The 23029-nt window shown below is 34.9% G+C and overlaps 2 protein-coding genes across 8 annotated transcripts; one reads left to right on the top strand and one right to left on the bottom strand.

Annotated features, from left to right (window-relative positions):
• Positions 1–7095: 7095 nt before the first annotated feature.
• On the bottom strand, positions 7096–15247 carry LOC110603810 (allantoinase). 5 transcript variants are annotated; one of them, XR_006349012.1, is made up of 18 exons: positions 15065–15247; positions 14837–14939; positions 14467–14587; positions 14167–14240; positions 13764–13840; positions 13468–13504; positions 13309–13394; positions 12890–12949; positions 12535–12677; positions 12004–12130; positions 11718–11873; positions 11530–11640; positions 10706–10816; positions 10458–10556; positions 9692–9837; positions 9126–9184; positions 7953–8176; positions 7096–7867 (listed from the first exon to the last, which is right to left on the bottom strand). XR_006349012.1 is itself a non-coding variant. In XM_021741734.2 (16 exons), the coding sequence occupies exons 1-15, from the start codon at positions 15146–15148 to the stop codon at positions 9709–9711; spliced, it is 1518 nt and encodes a 505-aa protein (XP_021597426.1). In that variant the 5' UTR covers positions 15149–15247; the 3' UTR covers positions 9010–9184; positions 9692–9708. The 5 variants fall into 5 exon arrangements, 3 of the variants coding, with proteins under 3 accessions (XP_021597426.1, XP_021597427.1, XP_021597428.1); XR_006349013.1 differs by having other exon boundaries at positions 7953–8121; XM_021741734.2 differs by lacking the exons at positions 7096–7867; positions 7953–8176 and having other exon boundaries at positions 9010–9184.
• A 4163-nt stretch (positions 15248–19410) lies between these two features.
• LOC110602996 lies at positions 19411–22476 on the top strand. Of its 3 annotated transcripts, none has more exons than XM_021740635.2 (5): positions 19411–19655; positions 20278–20331; positions 20811–20914; positions 21153–21191; positions 21441–22476. In XM_021740635.2, the coding sequence occupies exons 1-5, from the start codon at positions 19580–19582 to the stop codon at positions 21507–21509; spliced, it is 342 nt and encodes a 113-aa protein (XP_021596327.1). In that variant the 5' UTR covers positions 19411–19579; the 3' UTR covers positions 21510–22476. The 3 variants fall into 3 exon arrangements, with proteins under 3 accessions (XP_021596327.1, XP_021596326.1, XP_021596325.1); XM_021740633.2 differs by having other exon boundaries at positions 19438–19655; positions 21759–22476; XM_021740634.2 differs by lacking the exon at positions 20278–20331 and having other exon boundaries at positions 19412–19655; positions 21759–22476.
• Positions 22477–23029: the final 553 nt, after the last annotated feature.

The following is a 23029-nucleotide window of genomic DNA, read 5'->3' as shown; positions in this document are numbered from 1 at the left end:
CAGAAGGAATTCGAAAAGAAAGAAAGAAAGGCTATTATGAGGCAAGGCGTTGATACTGAACAGTTTTGTCTTGGAGCGGCGCGATCATTAATTGTTCTCGAAGTTTACCCTCTCGACGGTTAGGAAATAACCGGCGAGACGGTAAAGGGGCAAAAGGACGATCGCTGGGCTTCTCTACATCTATCAAGGGCCAAGTATACGATGACAGTCCCTCATTTAAAAGCCCATTCGCCATCCACATAGTACAGGCCCAACTCATCAGTCAGAGCAACTTAGCCTACTACTTTACCATCCCTATGGTAAATGCCGAGGAAACAGAGGGGCAAGTCACGAAAAGACTCAACAGTACAAGCAAATAGGAGCATGATAAAGGTCAGACTTGCGCATCACTTAAAAAGTTATAAGATTTGATTTACCGCTACTAAACAAAGGGTGGGAGATCGGAAAGAGGCGCCAAAAGCACCTCGGAGTCATACAAAGCTGAGAGCTTAGAGTTCAACTCATCAGAAGCCGAGCTCAGAGGTCGGATTAGTCCAGCTCAGACAGCATGACTTGAGAGCTCGGCCAGCTAAAGGAAACTCAGAGCTCATCTCACTAAACAAAGACATAACTCTCAGGTCGGCCAGTTCAGCTCGGACAACATGACCTGAGAACCCGTTCGGATGAAGGAGACTCAAAGCTCAATTCATCGAAGTAAAGACCGAGCTCACAGGTCGGTCAGACAGTCCAGTTCGAAAAACTTGAAAGCCCAGTTGACTAAGTGGATCCGGAGTTCAACTCATCAAAGCTCGCAGATAGGTTAGATTAGCTCGGGAAAAAGCAGGACAGAGCTCAGTTGGCTAAAACTATAAGGCGAGCAATCTAAAGTATTTCACACATAATAAAAGAAGAACAGCTTAAGCATGAGAGCAGAACAAGAACTTCATTAAAAGAAAGGCACATTACAGCACGTTACAAAGGCCTACACTACGGGATGAAAGACTATCCTTAAAGAATTTACATATCCAGATACTTCCTCATCTACGACTATCACCTACCCTACTATTCTAGTCTTCAGCTCGGAGGACTTCTCGTAGCTCGGAATGAGAGTTTTCCGGAAAAGGCCAAGATCTGTCTCCAGACAGTAAGGGCTGATTTCCACGGACCATGCTAACATCCGTCCTGAAGTTTCTGGCCTACGTAGGATCTTCTTTAACGGTTGGTCCGTCATCACAACTCCTTGGTGGCCTTCTAGATAAACTTTGAATTTCCGGACTGCTAACAACAAGGCATACGCCAATTTTTCAATGTTCGAGTATCTGACCTCAGTGTCTCTGAGTACCTTGCTGACGTAGAAAACAGGTTTCTGCTCCCCTTCTTCCACTCTTACTAGTACTGCGCTGACTGCTTGCTCTGAGGCTGCCAAGTATATCAAGAGTTCTTCCCCTTTTACGGGGCTGCTGAGCACGTGAGGTGAGCTGAGGTATTCCTTAAGCTCTGTGAAGGCTTTTTGGCAGTCTTCTGTCCATTCAAAATTCGGGACCTTCCTCAATTTTTTGAAGAACGGCAAACACTTTTCTGCCGACCTTGACATAAATCGGTTAAGCGCCACTACTCTCCCGGTTAATCTTTGGACGTCCCTTACACAGGTCGGCTCTGGCATATTCAATATGGCTTCCACTTTCTCCGGATTGGGCTCAATGCCTTTTCCACTCACCATGTACCCCAAGAATTTTCCTCCCCTGATGAAGAAAGCGCACTTTGCTGGATTCAGCTTCATCCTGTATTGATCTAACACCCCAAATATCTCCCTTAAATTCGTTATATGTTGTTGAAAAGTTGAACTTTTAACCACCATGTCATCCACATACACTTCTACATTCCTGCCGATCTGATTTTTAAAGATTTTATTCATTAATCGTTGGTAAGTTGCCCCGGCGTTTCTTAATCCGAAGGGCATAGCTCTGTAGCAGTAAGTCCCGTCTTCAGTTATAAATGAGGTCTTCTCCTCATCCGCTTTTTCCATTGGGATTTGGTGGTAACCAGACATAGCATCCAAAGAAGACATATAATCAAAACCAGCCGTTGAGTCGACCATCTTATTAATATCGGGGAGGGGGTAACAATCTTTAGGGCAGGCCTTATTCAGGTCGGTAAAATCTATACACATCCTGTATTTGCCATTGGCTTTTTTGACTAACACAGGATTTGCCAACCACTGTGGGTACATAACCTCCCTAATAAAGCCTGCCTCTTCTAGCTTCTGGACTTCTTCCTGGGTAGCCTGCTGCTTCTCTCTTCCCACTACTCTCTTCTTTTGCTTTACTGGTCTGGCCTCGGGGAGGACATTCAATCGGTGTGTCATCACTTTGGGGTCAATTCCCGGCATGTCTGAGGGCTTCCATGCGAAGGTCGGCGAGTGACTTCGGATCAGGGTCATGGCTTCACCTTTTTGTCCTTTGGTGAGGCCGGCATTGAGACTGAAGACCTTACTTGCTTCTTCTTCTGATAGGGAGAAGGTCTCCAGCTCTCCGACGGGCTCTGTCCGGGCTTCCTTTGTCTCATCCCTGACCTCCAAGACTTCCGAATCAAGCGCTTCTCCAGCTGAGTTCGGTTCCGTCACTGTGGCCAAGTATACTGCCCTTGCTTCTTCCTGGCTGCCCCGGACCATTCCCACCCCTTCTTCCGTTGGGAACTTGAGTGCCAGATACCTGATGCTAGTGACAGCTTCAAAGTTGAACAACGCCGGCCTCCCCAAAATCGCATTGTAGCTCAGTGGGAGTTTGACCACCAAAAACACCTCATGATGGGTGCGAGCTCTGGGTGTTTCTCCCAAGGTAAGGGCCAGCTTCACCTTCCCTTCTACAAGTACCGGTGCTCCTCCGATCCCTTTGATGGGTGACTGGTCCCGAACCAGCTGTTCCTCTGGGATTCCCATCTGCTGGAAAACCCGATATGGCAATAAGTTGACCTTACTCCCATCATCCACCAGAACCTTCTTCACCCGAAAATTATGGATGACTGCTTCAATGACGAGCGCGTCATCATGGGGCATCTGAATGCCCTGTGCATCCTCCGAAGAGAAAGCGATGGTCATGGGAGAGTGTTCAACGATCTGCATAACCTCGCCATTACTGGTCTCCCCTTCCCGGTTTCTCTTCTTTCCTCGACGGTTCATCCGTCCTCCAGTTCCTCCAACAATCATATTAATAGTCCCACTGGACCCATCATTCACTGGTCCAGCTCCAGTTCTCCTGGGCATCTGGGCTGCCGGACCGGGTTGAGGCCTCTGCCCCTCCGGTTTCTTCACAAAATTTTTGAGATGCCCCCTTTTTATCAATCTTTCAATCTCCGCGATTAACTGAAAACAGTTATTTGTATCGTGGCCATGCGTCCGGTGGTACTGGCAATACTTGTCAGGATTCCTCTGATCTGCTTCCGACTTCAAAGGTTTGGGCCACTGGAGAAACTCCTTATCCTGGACGGCCATGAGCACCTCGGCTCTGGACGCATTTAATGGAGTCAGTTTCTCCGGGACCCAAGGAGGGAGCACTCTTGGTTCGAGAACCCGAGGAGGAGGAGGCCTTTGATCCCTTCTTTCCCAGGCCTGCTTGTACGGCTCAGGCCTTTTTCCACGCTTCTTCTCGTGTTTCTCCGACCTCCCCTCCTCCGGGGCTTTCTCTTTTCCTTCCCCCCCTTTGGCAAATCTACTCGTTACTAAGGCGTCATCCTGCCTTATATACTTTTCCGCCCTCTTCATCAACTCGGCCAGTGAGGTCGGAGGTTTCCTACTTAGAGAACCAAAGAACTCGGCAGAGGTTGTTCCCTTTTGCATGGCCTCTACCGCCCTTCCTTCGTCAAGCTCGGGAATCTGCAGGGCCTCCGTATTGAAACGGGCGACATACTCTCTGAGGGATTCACCAGCTTTTTGTCTCACTGTTTCCAGATAGCTCGTCTTCCTATCTGCTGGCACCCCGGCTACGAACCGGCTAATGAAGCGGGTGGCCAGATCTCCGAAACTTTTAATGCTTCCGGCCTCCAGGCTGTTGAACCATGCCCTCGCTGGCCCCGAGAGCGTTGTTGGGAACACCTTGCACATCAGAGCATCTGACAGAGTTTGCAACTCCATGAAGGTCTTATAGTTCATGACATGCTCTCTCGGGTTACCAGCTCCATTATAGGCCGCCATCGGCGGCATCATAAACTTTTTGGGAACGGTCTCCTGCTGCATTAACTTTGAGAAGGGGGAAGAAGTAGGCAAGGAGGTTTGACTCTGATCTTTCTTACCTAGCTCGGCTAGGAGCTGCTCCTTCAACCTTTTCAGCTTTTGGTTCATTTTCTCGTCTTCCGGGCTGGGTCTTTTGCCCAAACTGCATTCTTCCTCCTCTGTTTCAGTTCCCGTTTCTCTGGTTGTTTCGGCAGAATAGTCGTTCACCTCTTCATTTTCTATCAACTCTCTTGCCCTTCGCCCATGAATTCGGGCCTCCGGTTCTTCCTCTTCTCCGGCATCGTGGTTGTTAGTTCTGAGGCGGGCAGAGGTAGGTTGGGGTTCATCGGTTCTGGGTTCCTCCACTACTGGGAGTGCGTTTACTGGGGTGCTAAGTCTCCTTTGTTGCATTATCTGGCCCAACCAGTGAGCAGTGGTTTGTAGCTGGAGAGCCATGGTTTGAATGTCTTGGTTAGACAGGGTCATGGTGGGAGTATTCCCTGCCAGGCTTGGCGAGGGATTAAGAGAAATAGGTGTTTGGTTATTCAACATTGTAGGGCTAGAAAAGGAGAACTGCTGCCCATCTTGGGCGGAGCTCAGGTCATTTGGAATATTAAGGTTACTGTCTTGGTGGTTTGCCATCGTGGATCTCAGTGGATTTTGAAAGTGAAAACTCCGGTGATGAAAAGATCTCCTTCGTTTCCCATAGACGGCGCCAATTGATGATCTGAGATCCAATAGAATAGGGTTTTACAAGGGTTTTGTATTACTGAATAAGGCTTAAGCTTTCTGAGGAGGGGACTCCTCTTTTATACATTGTCTTGCTTGCTGGTGACGGGTAAAGGTCTCTCCAGGATTGGGCCACGCGTCTCTGCCATGCGGATTCGGAGGTACTAGGGTATCAGCTGCCTGCTCCATGCGTAACGGCCTCTGATTCTTCTCGTGTGTACGTTCGAGCGGATCTGCCAGGCTGTCTGGTGAATATTTCTCTGGATCCTGGGCTAGGCCGAGAGTTGGGCCAGGCGCTAAGCCTGAGTGGAGAGGGCCTGTTTCGTGTGGGCCAGGCCGGCTTGAGTGAAGAAGATGGGTCGAGCCCGGCCTTGAGGGTCGGATGAGCCAGGCTCGTTCGGTATATCAGGTGTGTGGGCCTCTACGTCATGGGTCTTGGGCTGTGGTCAAGCCCCTGATCCGGGGTGAAGGAATCCAGCGGTCATCAAGTATGATTATTGAAATTAATAAAATTTAATGTTTTTCATAATTATTTATTTAAATTATATTAAAATATTAATTTATAATGCTAACTATAATAATAACGAAATATTTTTATTAAATTTAACGATTATATTTTATACTAAAATATAAATAAATTTAAACGATTAATTTAAAATATATTTATTAATTTTTATAATTTAAAATATACGTTAATAATTTAGGGTTTTCTTTTCCCATTATCCAAATGATATAGAAGATAAGCATACATTTACAATTCCTAGGGCTTTCTAATTTGTTTTAATTTTATTTTCATAAAAACCATTTAATTAAAATTTATTAAAAATATTACTTGCTTTCTAATTACACCCGTCAAAGTTAAACTAACAAGTAATTTTCATAAGCAAAACCAAAACAATTCAAATCAACACTCCATTTGTTTTACGTAACAAAATATTTTTTATATTTTTTAATTAGTTAATAAAAAATATTTTTATATTTAAAAAAAAAATAACTTTATCTTTTCAAAAAAATACATTATATATAAATACATGGATGCTAATATATGTTAATAAAATTTGATAATCGCTGAGTCTCATACTCGCTTGGGCTATGTCTCATACTCGATTGGGCCGAGTCAGGGTCTACGAAGGCAAATCCGGCCCTGAGTCTGAAACACCCCTAAGTAAGCCTGCCTTGCAGTTTCAGCCTGGATTTCAACATGCATGACAGGCCGGGTCATCCACGAACCCAAATACCATCAGTGAATGAATTTGAGGATAGAATTGCTGGTAGGATATCTTTGAAAATGAGCTTAAACATTGAACCTTTCAAATGTTACTTGATGCTACAGCTCAAATTCACCAGCAATCTAAATTGATAAATATTTTTTTTTAACACTGAAAAGATAATAGAAAACCATCCCTGCACATACTCAAAACCCACATCTCATGACAGAACCAAGCATTCATAGGCTTGTGCAGCCTTATAAGCAATTTTCAGATGCTCTTAAGAACGAATTTAGAAGAAGCTATTTTTTCTTTTATATTTATTATAACTAAATTTATTAAATTTAATTTTAAATTATTTTTTAATGCTATACAAAGAATATATTTAAAAACAACTTTCTAGAAAAACAGTTTCAACAATATTACTAAATTTGTACATTCAGTAAAATTTATTAATAAAAAATATATATATATTTTTATAGTCAAGAAACATTAAATCACTTTTTTAAATCTTATTAACACTGTTATATATAAATTTATAAATATTTTTTATTTTTTAAAATTAAAATTAAATAATATAAAATAAATTATTTTATTGAAAAATAATTTACATGAAAAAAATATTTTCATTCTTTTGAAATACAAATTATCTTCTGCAAAGGAAGATTATAAAATCAGAAAATTTTATGGAATTTTTAAGTATGAGTAATTTTACGGCAACAAATGGAACATAGTTTATTATAAATTATCCTTGGTATAAGCCATATTGAAGGGTCACACCCGTTGCTATTTTCCGTGGGGCTGAAAGATTTGGCAGATTATGGGGGTCGACCGCGCAGCGATTGTTGCAGGAAACCAATTCTTCAGGGGATTCATGCCGGAATCATGAACTAATATTTAAATTTCAACAGCAAAATCGTATGACTACAACTCAATCGAAGCTAAGCTAAAAGCAGTTTCATGTTTCAAGTGTTTTCACTATATAAATCATCGCATGTTCATAGCAGAGCCATCCACATCTACCAAAGCACCAAAGCCTTGAAAATGGCAGCCACATGGGTTTACGTAGCTTTGTTTGCTTCACTAACTTTGGCAGGAGTCTCCACTGCTCATAGTCATAGATATCTTGTTTCTGACACGACAGAGGCTAAGGAAACAGTTGCCCTAAACAGACAGACTGCAGTTCCAGTCCACAACGAAAGCGAGCCTGATGGTCGCGACCCACATAATACCAGAAAAAATGATCATGAACTCAGTGTCCATGATCAGCACGGTGAGGTTGATCACCATGAAAAAGAGGACGCTGTAAGCAAGCTTATAAGGGGTGAGGCCACAGATTCCAGTAACGTAACCAAACCCAATCTTTTTATTGGCGGAGGTATTAGCCTTGACCCTCTTCCAATAGGAGGAGGAGGTCATTCTGGCTGTGTTCGTGTTCTTCCTGATCCTCCTTTTCCTCCTCCGTGCTACGGCAGTGGCCAAACTGGTGAGGAAGACCCTTATCCAGAAGGAGGAGGTCATTCTGGCCGTGTTCGTCTTCGTCCTCATCCTCCGAGTTATTATATTAATCTTCCTCCGTGCTACGACGGTAGCCAAACTGATAATGAAGACCCTGATCCAATAGGAGAAGGAGGAGAAGGAGGAGGTCATTCTGGCTGTGGTAATGTTCGTCGTCATCCTCATCCTCCGTGCTTTTATATTAATCTTCCTCCTCCTCCTCCTCCGTGCGACTGTGGAGACCAACCTGATAAGGAAGAAGAGTTGCATGTGATCAGAAGGCGAGATGTAGAGAAAGTTCTAGAGGATGATATGAGCATCGATCAACTCACCGTTGCAATTCAAGAACTGAGTAATGTGATTAAGACTCTGATCTCTTCAATCACCTTTCCAGTCCCCCCATAACAAGAACCTTCAAAATCTCTAGTTGCATGGTCTTGCATGCTTTTGTGTAATTATATATGTAATAATCTTCAACTGCTGACCTTTAAAGCTTACAACCTCATGAATAAAAACTTGAGACTCATCATTTTGGAAACAGGTAGTTCAATCATCTCTGAGGGAATCACTTCTTTTTAGAATAATTTTTAACAGTTACCTTAATATAAATAATTTAATATTACCAAAAAAAAAAACTTCCCTTATATTATAACAAATTGAAAATTAATTTTATATATCCATCGAAAGAAACACACAGAGATCTACAACAAAAACATTAAATTTCATAAGCTATCTCATTTTGCAAGGGGACAAATTTATATATGTTATCTTTATTATTAAATTAAAATCATTTAAGATTTTTTTTTGGGCATTTCAAAATTAGGAAAATTTAAAATTTATTTTAAAAGCAACATCATAATTCTTCTTATATAGAACATCACTCACCATATTGTCTAATGATACCCCGATTTGACATAATTAGGAGTCAAGATTACCATTTAAAAGTGAGTATCAGGATTCAAATATCACCTGTCACCATCCATTTTCAATACCAAGAAGGAGAAAAAAAAATTCTGCTTCCTCTAATTTTACTTATTTTAACTTCAACGAGGTGGTAATTTTTTTGTTTTTTATTTTAAGAGATATTAGCTGAAAATTTGCACTTGTAAGATTTCTTAATTTTTTTATTAAAAGATATCTTTTAATTTCGATATTTGTCTGTTCATATCACATCATTCTAAATTTCCATAATCTAAAAAAACTTCTCAATTTTCATATAATCATTTTAAAATGTAAGATATGGACAATATTTTTGTTAATAATGTTATAATTAAAGGTAATGAAATATTAATTTGAGTTAAAAAGTCATTTATTCTATATTGTTTGAGAAATAAAATATCATATTTAGTTTCCAATATGATATTTTTCTTCTCATCTCTATAAAACAGATAGAGAATATAATGGACTTTATTACCAAATGATTCATTTTCACTTGTCGCTTACAATTTCACTTTGGCAGTGTATCATTCGATCAAATATTTCACAGTTAGTTGCAGATACTTAACTATCAAATCCAAGCTCTGGGGACGGCAAATACCTCAGCTGCCAACGCTCAGTGGGACACCTGCGCTCAAACGTAGATAAGTAAAGAATATGCGGTTGAAGTGTTAGAGAAGCAGACAATTTAAAGCTAGCACTAAAAATATGAAGTAAGCTTAAGGCTCCATTTATATTTCCCGAAAAACATTTTTCAAACAAAATATTTTATTGTTCGAGAACTTAGGAAAATTGGTTAATGAAAAATATTTTTTAGTTAAAAAAAAAATTAAATCATTTTTAAAAAAAATAACTTTTTTTCCCTAAAAGAGCAAGTGATTTCTGCACTTTAGGGATTTTATTAACACTACTATATAAAATTTTATTAATATCTTCTAATTTTTAAATTAATACCAAATAATAGAAATAAGTTGTTTTGTTAAAAGATATTTTTCATAAAAAATATTTTTCATCAAATATTTTGCAAATATAAGTTATTTTCTATAAACAGGCTAGAAAAAAAAAGAAAAAGAAAATAAAAAGGGCAAAGACATATGAGGCAATCAAACATTTGGAAATTGACTACAGGGCTTACATTTCCCGTTCATCCTTTTATTTTGCGAGGATGAGAGAACCACAAGCAGCAGAAGCATGCTTTCCTTCTTTGTAGACAAGGTTTCCTCTAACAAAAGTTGTCAAAACTTTTCCCGAAAGTTTGGTTCCCATGTAGGCTGAGATACTCTGCAATTGAAAAATGATTAATACTTCCAACTACACTAGAAAAGCTTTCAGTACACAACAGGCAAGTAGTGGTACACCTTGAAGTATCACCATTAATGGAAAATTTGTTGAAAGAATTCACAAGAAGTTTTAGGACAGGTTTGTATTAATTTCAAATGTCCTTTTCTTGATTAAAAAGAAAAAAATCAGAATCCTCAAAATGAGGAGTTGCGATAGCGTTCTTCTCCAAATTCTCATTCTCTTGGAAAAATTTACTAACCTGAAACTGTTCCTACAAATTTAATCTCCCTTGTAATACATACTGAGTTCTGAAAGTTTATACACCCAAAATCAATATGAAACTGAGATGCAGATGAACGCAAGAAAAGGTTTTAGGAAAGAATAGTATTGTGAAACACAATAAAAACAAATTGGATTCCCTTCTACCGTTCTTTAATCTATTTAAAATTTTCCTTTTGTTATGAAGAAAACATTTGTAAAATGTTGACTCTAGTTACGTTGGTGCAATTTTATAAGATTTCCTGAATGATATAAAGGGTGGGAGAGTACATTCAAAATCAGTCAGAAATGATTGAATCAAGCCTATCAAAAAAACTGTATAAGGAGTTCAGACGGCATACAGGATGTTTAATGTATATGGGAAGATCATCATTGAGATCAAAGTCTGTGTTAGGTTCCCATACAAAAATATCTGCATGCTTTCCAACTTCAATGGCCCCCTGCAAAATGTAATTCAGATTCAGTTGACATAAGCTCATCACAGATAAGGCGATAACTTTTTCTGCCTTCACGCCCCTTTAATTTTTTATTTTCCTATTATAAACTTCAGTAATAAGATGGAAAACCAAAGGCCAGAACTTTGCTTCACCTTTGAATCTTTTCCAACAAGCTTAGCAGGTCTCTCACTCCACCACAATGCTAACTGCTCCAAAGTTACTCCATATTTTTGCCCATATGACCATGTCACAGGCAACACAAACTGCAAGATGCTCTCAAGAAAATGGCTAAGTGTTCCAAAACTGTAATAAACTAATAGGAAAATAGTAAAGTGGAGCTCAAATATGCAGTTTTAATCAAAGCTAAGAAAAGAGTTATTCTTGCTTCTTTTATGTAAATGCAGCATCATGATCCTAAAATTTGGCAGGAGTTTTTCTTTCCCAGACCATTATTGCACATATATTTTACATATTAAAGTAAGTTTAGGCCCGAAATTTTCTGGCAGCCATGAGAAATTCCTTCACCATAAAAGGACTAAAAGGCATCATGGTACCACATGAGACAATTATCAACAGAAAAGTCTCAAATTGCATGCTTAGGAAAATTGAAGCAGCTAACTGCAAATTCATAGTTCCTTATCTCTCTTTAAACCTTTTGCTTTTATTTGAAGAACTCAACATGAAGTTATGGATTGTATTTATAAGTTCATGTTAATTGCAGAATTGCCCAGTGAAAGATAACAGATTACCCCCAGTGGAAAAACTATGCAAATAGATTACATCAAAAAGTCACACTATCCAATAAAATAATCCCCCTCAATGCCCTTTACAGTTTCACAATCACATACATACAATGTGAGAAAACAATGCATGCCCCACATAAAACTATATTAGAGGATAATATGAACTTTAAGACATGTAATAGTCCCAGAGAAGTCAAAAAGTTGCATAAGTTGACACTCATTGTAACACTAACCTGCAAAGATGATATGCCACCCCAAGCCTTCAAGAAGTTGCCTTCATTAAGGAGTTTAAGTTCTGGCATTGTTGGTGAATGATCAGAACTTAGCATGTCAATATCTCCTTCCTAAGATAGAAAAGTTGTCAAGTAGAAACAGAGGAAAAAAGATAATGGGTTCAAATTCACCCTGAAATCACAAATACCAGTAAAGCCTTCCATAATGCTTCTCTATTAGCTGCATTACGGATGGGTGGAGCACATTTAAAACGCGTATCTCCATCCTCAATCTCTTCTGCCGAAAAGGCTAGGTAATGAGGACATGTCTCAACAGTCACACTGTCACCACTTCTTTTTGCTTGCTATGAAAATAGAAAAGACATCATGGTGAAAGTATATAGCTATTACCAAGGACAAAGAAACTGCAGTTGAAACAATTGATGTACAATTTATGGCCGTAATTCAAACAATTTCATTCTCCACTCTACACACCTTTAGAAGTTGTAGGGAAGAACCTGAATCAGACAGATGAACAATGTGAAGGTGAGCTCCTTCAGCAGAACCACCAATCCCTGTGTCCTTTGATAGCGTCAAAAGCTCTCTAATAGCTGCCTCCTCCCTGGTTAAGGAACAATTAAGATCAGTATTATATACCAATTAAACAAGTACAATAAGTTTAACAAATTGGAGGAGGATTTTGCACTTTAAAGTTCAAACTTTGTTAGTTTAGGATACTTGGATAACATGTATTGAACAAATCAACAAAACATTAAGAGACTGACAGTGTCCAAGAGATAGCAGGAAAAAAAAAAGACTTTGAAGCCATTACCTATCAACTGTGACTTATCAATGATTGACCATAATTTTAATTATTACTGGATAAAATACTGGACTCTGACTATGATGTCCTATTAGCTCTAAGTCCAACAAAATTTCAATCCTAAAAACTACTGACAACTGATACTCTAGAGCTTAGTAACTTGCTAACTTCTTCACATAAAGTATCCATTGACAATATCTTACCATGATGGTGGCCTTGTCTTGAGATATGTTGAATAATGTCGAGGGTCATTTGCATCATCTTCTAAGTAGTTCTCAGAATCTTGCTGAATCTCTGCATGTACAAGTAAAGGTCTTCTAAATTTTGCCAGAACAGATAAGCCCTCCTACAGAAACAAACCATAAGAAACTTAAGCAAACTGACAAAATCAACTCAATCAATCAGAAAGAAATAAAGTTAGTTCTAACAAAATAAAAAATAATAATTAAAAAAACTTCATCCAATGTAGATCAGTAAGTAACAAACACCAGCTAAGATTTCATTTGACCAAATCAGGTTTTGTATCAAAGATGTTGGACCATGCAGCAAGAAGCAAACCTTGATATGACTGGCATTGGTCATGGGAAAGTCGTTGATGCCCGAAGGACACATAAAAGACTATAAAACAAAAACCAAGGGAAATAATAAGAAGATAATTCAATAAACGAAAAAAAAAAAAGAGAGAGAGACAAAAGAAGCATCAAGGAAGTGTCAAATCACAATAGAGTAAAATTTGCCAACTGCCAATAATGCACAAAATTCTACCAGCGCTTCCCACTGATGCAAAAGAACATATTCCTTCATACAGTGGAAAATAAAAAAATCTCGCCTGAATAAATAGTGCCCAATAACTTATTGAAAGGATGATTATCCTGGGCAACACCCAAAGATTTTCAATCTGGAAACATCTTGCTCGACATGAATACAAGGTTCTGTGAAGCACCTTAGAAGTGAGAAACATTTTCTCAGAGAATTACCTTTAAACCAAGAACACCAGCACTTAGGAGAGCTTCCAGAGAACTTGCATTGAAAGCATTTTCAGGAACTAAGCCTCCCCAGAAACCTGATGCCACAATATAGTTTAAAAACAAGTCCTTAAGATATTGGCATCCTCAGATACAGTTTCAAGGGCATACCAACATCAACATAAATATTCTTTTCTGCAGCCTCAAGCTAAAATGTGTATGTCAAACATGAAAAGGGGGGAAACAATAGTTAGTGGATAAAAGAATACTAAAAGAGAAGCTCTGTAAACACACACTGTCCAAAATAAAAAGAACCATAAATGAGATTGAATTGCTAGCGCCCAATATTATGTGGGAATGCAAAAAAGCATGCTGTAACCAGGGCTTATGCTTAGCAATATTATCATATTTAAAGCATTGACATTGGTGGATATTTTCAACAAAGTAACTCATTTGACCAGCCATACCTTGAGTCTCAGAGTTTCCACAGAAACAGTTGAGGGGAAGTTGTTCAGAGGCATATCAATCAACATTGTAATGCCCCCTGTAGATGTATAATACTCCAAATGCTTAGGTTCATTCATTGCAGTATAGAAAGCATAATTAACTCGCATAAAAGATTAATTATGTTGTAGGACTATTGAAGCAGTTTAATACCAAGAAACACAGGGTAACCATAAGAGATGAAAAAGCAAAGAACAATAAAAAAAATTCCAGAAATGTGATTTACACGGTTGCTGTAGAGATTTCTAGGAAGCAGAGACAACAGAAAGTTAGAAAATAATTTCAACTTTTTTTAATTAGAGCCCAATCAAGGATTCATTTTATTATGAATTCACTAAATTTGTGAAAATTGGTAGAAAATTATACCGGCAGCTGCTGCTTTAGTTCCTGACGGAAATCCTTCCCATTCAGCTCTTCCAGGATCATCAAGATGTGCATGCCTACCAGAAAATCATACCAAAAGCACTTCATCAAAAGGACAGAGTTATTTGAGTCTATTTACCATATCACCATCTAGTAGACGAAAGGCACGCTAGAATATTCCTTAGAAATTATTACTGATGAGAAATCATTGAATTTCCAATTTACAAAATTAAGACATAAAAAATTCATCACATTAACTGATAAGAAAGTAATTAAAAAAGGCAATGAGATAACAAATCCTACACGTCAATAAGACCAGGCATAACAACAGCTTCTCCATAATCAATTATGTGTCCCCTCTTGGAATTTCCCTGCCAATCTTCTTCCTTAACTATGGATACAATATTCCCTTCCTTCACCTCAACTGTTCAATCACAAAATTTCAAAAAGATAAATACCAAGTAGTCTACAACAAGAACTAATTTCATTCCAAACAATTACATACAAGAGTAAATAATTGCGTACATAATTAATTAAAAAATAAATAAAATCCAACAAAACCATGCAATTACTCACCTTCTAATCCACATTAAGCAATAAAACCAATACAGTTCTTCCTCCAAAATCAATCAGAAGCAAACAAAACAAAACAAAACTACTTGATCAAACACACCTGCACCAGAAATGACCCCGCGAGGTGTCACAATGCTCTTGCTGGTTATCCAGTAATGGTTGTATGGAAGAAGGCTGCAATCACTGTGAGAAAACTGCAAAAGCTAGAGTATTTAGTCACATAGCATCGCCGATGGAGATAAAGACAGCGGTTCCCAAGTAGATATTGCTATATCCATTAACCAGAACCAATCAACAACCGAAAAAAAAATTGAGAACATAAATTTACCTTAGAAGAATTCTGGAAGTAGAAGTAGAGAAAGGAAGAAAGAAGTGCCAGTAGAGGTAATATCCGCCATAGAAAATGATCCATCTCTCTCTCTCTCCCTCTGTGCTTCTTTCTCTAGCGAGAGAGACGAAACTGGTTGTTGCAAAGCAACCCCAGTTCGATTGGAGAGTGAATTATCCAGCGCACAATAGCGCACAACAAAACAATGCACATGAAATGAAAATTACTATTTAATCCCTATATTATAAAAAATTTATTAATTAATTTCATTTTAAAAAATACATTTACACATATTTAACCTCTTAAACAAATTACTAATTAGTCACTTCACTTAATTTATAATTTTAAAATTATATTTAAAAATAATTTTTTTAAAATTTTAAATATTTAAAATATTTTTTTTATTTTTAATCATTTAAAAGTAATATTTTTTAAAAGAAAAAATTATTTTTTAGTCCCTTGAGGTATAACATAATTAACACTTCTGTCCCTCTATTTTGGCGACCCAACACTTAAATCCCTCACTTTCTCTTCCGTCCAAATTCGTAGTCCTTTCGTCCATTTAAACTGTTTAGTCAAAGAGTTAAAGGTAAGAGTTGATAATTTTTTCCAAAAATACTCATTTCTCAATATGAAATTCCTATTTTTTTTCTCTTTCATATTTTCTCCAGTTACTTTTATCCAGGAAGAAGAAGAACAAGAAGTTGCAGAAAGGGTAAGAAGAAGAAGAAGAAGAAGAAGAAGAAAGAAGAAGAAGAAGTTACAGAAAGGGTAGAAAGAAGAAGAAGAAGAAGAAGTTGCACAAAGAGTAGGAAGAAGGAGAAGAAGAGGCATTTGGGTTTGGATTAGTGAGGGTTAATTTTGTCAATTCACGTGTCCCAAACGGCTATTTTGGACGGAAGGACTATGAATTTGGACAGAAAAGAAAGTGAGAAAAGAAAGTGAGGGACTTAAGTGTTAGGTCGCCAAAATAGAGAGGCAGAAGTATTAATTATATTAAATCTCAGGGACTAAAAAATAATTTTCTCTTTTTAAAATTTAAGTATTTGTTAGATAGAATACTAAGTATCCATTTAACTTTTGAATAAACAGCGGAAGGAATGATAATTTAAGGAAATTTAGTGAATTTGGTCAATGGTATATTAATTTAAATTTAAATATAGAATTAATTATAATTTTAAGTAACATGTAATTTTTTCATTGATTGAATATTTTAATGTTTATAAAAAATTTTCATAATTTTATAGACAAGTTTAATAATAATTTATAATTCAAATCACAAGAGTTTTTTTTTTGAAAATTGACTTACTAAAGTTTATTATAATTTTTCATATAGAGATTAATTTACTTTATAGTTATTTGTTTTGTAATTTATAAAAATACTACAATATAAAAAATATATGAAAATCTTCCCTTTTAATATAAAATATTGGTTTTTTAAGTATAATTAAATTTTTGGAAAATATTAAAATGTAATTAAAAATTTGAAAAATATTTCTTCTTTAAATTTGACTTGTAAAACCAATCAAATATCTTTATATTATGTCATAATATTGTAATATATTATAAAATTACTAATTAAAGTAATTAAATCTCTATAAAATTATAATATATGAAGATAGCATTATAAACTTCAGTTAACCAATTTTAGAAGTATTGTTTTCTTAGATTTTGCATAAAAAAATTGTGAAAATTTTTGTGAAAAACTTTTAAAAACTATTAAATAATCAACCCATATAATATACACATAACAAAATGATTTCAACTTTCAAAATCCAATTTCTAGAACGAAACAAAATTTTCTCTAAAAATAAAGAAAACAAAGTTCGTTTAGAAGTTGAAGCAAGAAAAACTCAACAAGTATAATAGTTATTTTCTTAATCAATCAAGTATTAAGCGACTAAGCAGCTGGGCAAGGAAGTGATTTGCAAGGAGCGACGAGTTGGTGATCAATTGGTCGAGAGAAGTGACTAGGCCAAAGCAGAAGCATGAGGATCGACGGCGACAAAGAGGATCAACAAAAAAACGGAAGGCGGAGATAAAATGGGGAGAGGAAGGCAATATTTTGAAGTGTTTAACGGTTTAGGTTTAATTTTTTTTTGTTAGGCTAAATTACAATTTAATTTTTAAATTTTAATATATTTAATAGATTATTTTTTATATTTTTAAAATTAAATATTTAAATTTTTATATAATTTTTTTAAAAAAATTATATAATTAATTCATCTAAATTATGTCTTTTTATCTATAATTTATTAACTAATTAATTAAAAAAATAATAATTATTTTAAATATCTAAAATTTCATCATCAATATTTAATTTTTTTAATGTAAATAAAAAATTTTATATTGCTTAAATTATACTTTAAACTTTAAATTTTAACGTAATTGATAGATGAGTTTTTATATTTTTAAAATGAAATCTTTAAATTCTTTAATGTTTAATCTGTATAAAATTACACTCTTAGTTTAAATTTAGTGTATGGATAAACTTTTTCTAAAAATATAATTTTTTTTAAAATATTATTTATAATCTATTTAAAAATTATTTAGTATCACTTAAAAACAATTGAAAATATAAATATTTTCTGAAAGTTTTAAAATTATAAGTATTGAAATATTTGAATGAATGAAAATAGAAGAATAAAAAATGTTAAAATTTAGGTGATTGAGATATTATGGATAAAAGTTGATGACCGGACGTCACCATCTCAATATGAGGTCGGACTTCATAAAGCAGTATTGGCCCAAAGTCCAAGAAGCCTTCCTGACAGATTAATCCAACATCTTCGATCTCCATTCAGGCCCACAGAGCAGACCGAACCACTCACAACTCCAGGTCCACTCACTATAGGCTCAGTCTGGTGACGTGATGTGGGGAGAGACAATAAGCCAGTCACTTCGCAGCTCGACCTCCACGTGCGTCGGAGGGAATTAAATGGTCGTCTGACGTGGAGAAAACGTCTAACATTTTTATACATACGGACCTATATAATAAATGCGGGTAGCACTATAGCAGCGAAGCTGTTAAGCGTCACTATCAAATAAAGGAAAAAAAAATTGTAAACCCTATTGTTTTGCATAACATTAAAAGTTAATAAAAATTTAATTATTTTTTAAATAAAAAAATAAAAAATAAAAATATCTAAATTAAAATAGATAATAATAAACTGATTATAACGAGATTTAAGGATATAATTTTAAAAATATAAACATCAATCCATTAATCATTTTAAATTTAAAAATTTAACAGTAATTTATTTATTTTAAAAATATAATAAAAATATTTTTATATTTTAATCGATAAAAATAAATGAAAAAATATTTAATTTTAACATATTGATATAAAAAAATTTATGTATTCAGTTTTAAAAAATATAAAAATTAATATATTAATTATCTTAAAATTTAAAAATTCAAATATAATTTTTTTTTATTATTCTTAATTTACAGACATGACTGCATCTGAAGGATGTTAGAATTTTTTGTTTCTTTTGTTTTAGACTTGTTTTTTTTTTATTATAAAAATTAAAAATTTTTTTATTAAAATCAAATTAAATCACTAAAAAATTATTAAAAAACTAAGTTAAATCAATTTGATTTACATGTCCAAACTAATTAATACTCTCCCTGACAGGCTACTTTTTTAGTGATCGAGTAAATTATAATTTAATTTTTATAATTTAATAATATTAATAAATTAATTTTTATATTTATAAAATAATTTATTTAATCTTGTAATTTTATAAATTAATAAATTAATTTGTTTATATTATGAAAAGATATATTGAAAATATTATTGTTGTATTATTTATTTAAAGACTAATTTAGGTATATGTTAAAACATAGCAACTCAATAGTTCGAGTTTATTAAATTATATAGATTAAATTATAAATGAAACGAAAAAAAACTTTAATTCATTTTTTATAATACAGATTGATTTATTTTTTTAATATAAAAATTAAATAGGTAAACTTTAGATATATGAAAATTAATTTATAACTTTTTATTAAATCATAGGGATTTTTTTTCTTAAAAAAAGTCAAATTTATACTTAAGCAGAGCTAAAAATGATAAATTCTATCTTTTGATTTAATTTATTTTTAAATTATTATTAAAAATTAAATAAAAAATAAAAAAGACCGAGAATTTAAGAGTAAATTTAAATTAAAATATAAAAGTTAGTATTATTAGTTTCGAGGTACAGATTTAGGGGTCAATTTGTCAATTTACCAACTTTTCTTTTGCCAAAGAATTTACTGGAATTAAATTGTAGTTTGACCCTTACGATTGCATTCTGCCCTCTATTTTTCATGGGTGAATTTCAGGCCAATGGCTCCGACCAAGTGTTGGATGGCTGACCGAAGCCCTTGGGCTTGGATATTACTGAAAAGACCAAATTGTCCCTACTATATAATCAACATATCTCCACTGTTCACTTTTCCTCTCCCCTGCCCTTTTGCTAGAGAGAGAAGCTGCCAGATTTGTAAGAAAAGGAGAAAAAGGAAGTAGAGATGCTACCCCATCAATGGGCTCAACCTTGTGGCAATCAGTGCACTCACAAATACGCAGCTCTCACTCAGATTCCATGTTTGTGACTTTTTCTCTGCCTACTTATCTTTCTTTTTTCTTTTCAAAATCTTTCATTTCCAGCTACTTTCCCTCTGTTTTTCTTGTTAATTATCTGTACTTGCATATTCAATCTCTGGTTTTCTATTTTTATGGGTTATTTTTTTTTTAATTTATTCATTTGTTTTTCTGATATATATATGTTTTGGGTGGGAGAAGCGGGGCAATTGATTTTGCATGTGGATCATATTGTTCATTTCTGGTAATCAATGAATTGTGATACCCTTTGTTTTGGTTTTTTATGCCCTAAAATTTTGATTTAATTATGTATCTGTGGAGCAGACATTGCCTTGAGAAAATAAGGAATGAAAAAAGATAATAATATACGAGTCATTCATGTGTTTGATTATTTGCTTTGAAGAACAAACAAGCAGTCCTCCTTTTGATGCAGACCCTTTGATTACCTGATTTTATTAGGAAATGGGTATTTAATATGTTCCTTATGTTTGTAACCTTGATGAGTTTTTAGAAGTGTGTGGTGACATGCCTACTGAGAACGTGGGATGGTCTTTGATATTGTTAGTCCTATATCTCAATTGGCAATATCAGTTATCTGTCTAAGCAATGGCGGGGATTTTTGCAGGGAGAGTATTTTGCAAGAAAGGATGTGATGCTGATGGAGAAACGTGGGAAGAATGTGAGTGTTTTCCTGCTCTATTCCCATTTTTGTCCACAGAGATTGTAGATGTAAAATTGTGCTTTCTTGCTCAGGACTTATAGATTATAGTTTGAGCTTTGTGTTTTATGTGGTGGACTCGAATATTGTTGAAGTTTTATGCTTCTTTCTTTTCAAACTGCGTGCACATGAAGATTACTTTTTGAAAGTGGTTCCTCAATAGACTTAGACTTCTGGACATTGTTTCTATTGGAAAATTGGAATTTGAATTCTCATTAATTTCAATTTATGTAGTACAGGAGTGGACTTTGGCTAGAATTAGCTTATGCTTTGGACAATAATGTGTTCAGTTTAACTGGCTCTATAACCAGATTGAAAGCCAGCATCAGAAGAACTCACTAGTTTGAAAAGTTAACCTACCATAATCTAAAGGAAGTTCATACCAAAGCATAGTGTTAGAGCTACTTGAGTTTTAACTCTGATGCCCTTGAACCCCCCAGGTTTGGAAGAGTGCAATGAAATATGTTATAAGGACCCAGTATTAAAGGATCAGCAGTGGAGTGCTTACATTGACCGGTCTCCTGGAGCTGCCGGTTATTCTGAGGTATTCTATCTTTTTAACGAGTTCCTTTTTCTTTTCCATTTGTGCTTATCACTGTTCCTGCAGTGAAATTTTTTATTAATTTTGATCATTATCCAGTTGATAAAATGGAACCTTTATGTTAAAATCCTGTTGGGGATAATCCTTGACCTTTTTTGTCCTGACTTGTTTAATTCATTTATATTTTTGTACTTCTTATGTTTAGTAATTAAAATTTTTGGTCCTCCTCTTCTTTATACAGGAATGCTTTCATGCCTGTGCGTCTGGCTGTGGCTACAAGGTGAGTTTGTTCTCATGGTTAAGCTTTTTGTTGCATCGTGTCCTTTTTTTCCTCTTGAGGTGAAAGTTCTATATGACAAGGCACTTGCAAGATTCCTTTCCTGATGGTGATCCTGTGGATTATTAGTAATAGATGGGAATGAACCATTTTGATGGAATTATTATCTGAAAATCTCTGTTTCGTTGTTATCCAGAAAGCTCTTTGACAAACATCTATGTGATTTTTTTTTCTTTTTTGTCCTTGATTCAGAAGGTGTGGATTTCAATTGTAGTTACAGCTTCGACAACCACACTCTCTAGTTATCTCAGATTGCATTAAGTGGATCACATAGGATAGTTTTTTTCTTCATTTATTTCCCATTTCACTCTCCACCCTCTGTCTCTCTCCTCCCAAGCTTCTCTGGTTTGTAGGAGAATCATCCAGAGAATCAACCAATTTTTGCAGGCAAAATTATTTCTCAAGCTCAAACATATGGCATTATTGTAGATTCATTTATGTTTCTTCTTGAGTTCATAAACAATTCATATGCCCATGTGCTTTCTTGCAATGCTTCTTTCTGGACTACAGTTTGAAATTGAACAAAAGAAAGTCGATGAGGCGCGACCAAACAGGCCATGCAAGCCTCCCCCTTCTGTGAAGGCAGCTCCTCCTGTTCAGAAGCCATCTCCCCTAACTAGTAAACCTGGTGAACCTACTGAAGACATACCTTGCACTTCTGCATAGAGACAGAGAAAGATGGAAAGAAGAAAGAAAAACAGGTAGAAAGAGAAAAGAGTGTTCTGGCAAGAAGATGAACACCCTTTGTTTAGCTGTATAGTCTTGGAAGATTCTTATATCTGCTTGCGCCTTTCTCTCACCGGTAGCTTATATTTTATCCGTGTTCTGTCCCTCAATTGGGTTCCTGAAGTTTCATTACAGTTGCATCTGGTTTTCCAGATTTGATAGCATAACCTTGGAGAATTGAATTCTAAAGTCAATCCCTTTTAAGTTTTGGTTGATGACAGATACCAACTGGTGGCTTCAGAAGTAGCATAGTTGAAGATTTGTTTTCTGACTTTTGAGAAGAAAATATACCACGATTCTGTTCATTTTGATGAAACAGGCAAAAATTTTGATGGTGGGTTTAGCAGTTTATGTTTTTGAGAATTATTTAATAACCATTTTATGCAATTTCTTTCTTTTTTTTTTTCTTTTAAATTATGTAGAGCTTGTTTGTCTAATTATGGAATAAGTGATATCTTGGTACTTAGGCTCCGTTAATTTATTAAAATTCTTTATTTTTTAATATTATATCTTAATGAAATATATTTATTTGGTTCAAAATTATCTATTTCTTGGAAAATATATCTTTCAGGAAGTATATTTTTTAAAAATTTATTTCTTAGAATGCATGATAAAAATATATTTGATTTACAAAATAACTTCGTAAAAAATAAGTTTATTTCTAAATTATAATCTTTTTATAAATTATAAGGTTATATTAAAATCATATAAAATATATTTTTAAAATTATATAATAGAATAATATTATTAAAATTTTGAAAAACATATTCTTAAATATGATTTCAATACCGTTCTTAATAAAAAAATTAAAACTAAATAAATTCAATTTAAAAAATTGTGCACAGCTCTAGTTGTTGCTTGAATTTGTCTCCATTAGGGGGGAGGTACTACTCATTGGATGGATTTATTCAGTTTTTATTTTTAATTAATAAATTTTTTTAATAATACAAGCTTAATATTTTATTAATAAAAATATAAAAGATTTTTTTATTTTTTTTATCTTATTATACGTAAATTCAATATTTTATAATTAATACCTAAAATAATTTGGCCAA

The sequence above is a fragment of the Manihot esculenta genome, chromosome 16 (assembly GCF_001659605.2).
Source record: "Manihot esculenta cultivar AM560-2 chromosome 16, M.esculenta_v8, whole genome shotgun sequence".
Lineage (NCBI taxonomy): Eukaryota > Viridiplantae > Streptophyta > Magnoliopsida > Malpighiales > Euphorbiaceae > Manihot > Manihot esculenta.
This window is presented reverse-complemented; position numbering and strand designations above follow the sequence as displayed.

Bases quoted from the DNA above. Each gene is read 5' to 3' on its own strand.
- LOC110603810 (XM_021741734.2), bottom strand. From the start codon at position 15,148: ATGGATCATTTTCTATGGCGGATATTACCTCTACTGGCACTTCTTTCT. The intron at 14,588-14,836 runs GTGTGTTTGATC...GTGATTGAACAG, and splicing joins CGGGGTCATTTCTGGTGCAG to TTGAGGTGAAGGAAGGGAAT. The intron at 9,838-10,457 runs GTATGCCGTCTG...TTTCAATTGCAG, and splicing joins CCATATACATTAAACATCCT to AGTATCTCAGCCTACATGGG.
- LOC110602996 (XM_021740633.2), top strand. From the start codon at position 19,580: ATGCTACCCCATCAATGGGCTCAACCTTGTGGCAATCAGTGCACTCAC. The intron at 19,656-20,277 runs GTTTGTGACTTT...GGATTTTTGCAG, and splicing joins AGCTCTCACTCAGATTCCAT to GGAGAGTATTTTGCAAGAAA. The intron at 21,192-21,758 runs GTGAGTTTGTTC...TCTGGACTACAG, and splicing joins CGTCTGGCTGTGGCTACAAG to TTTGAAATTGAACAAAAGAA.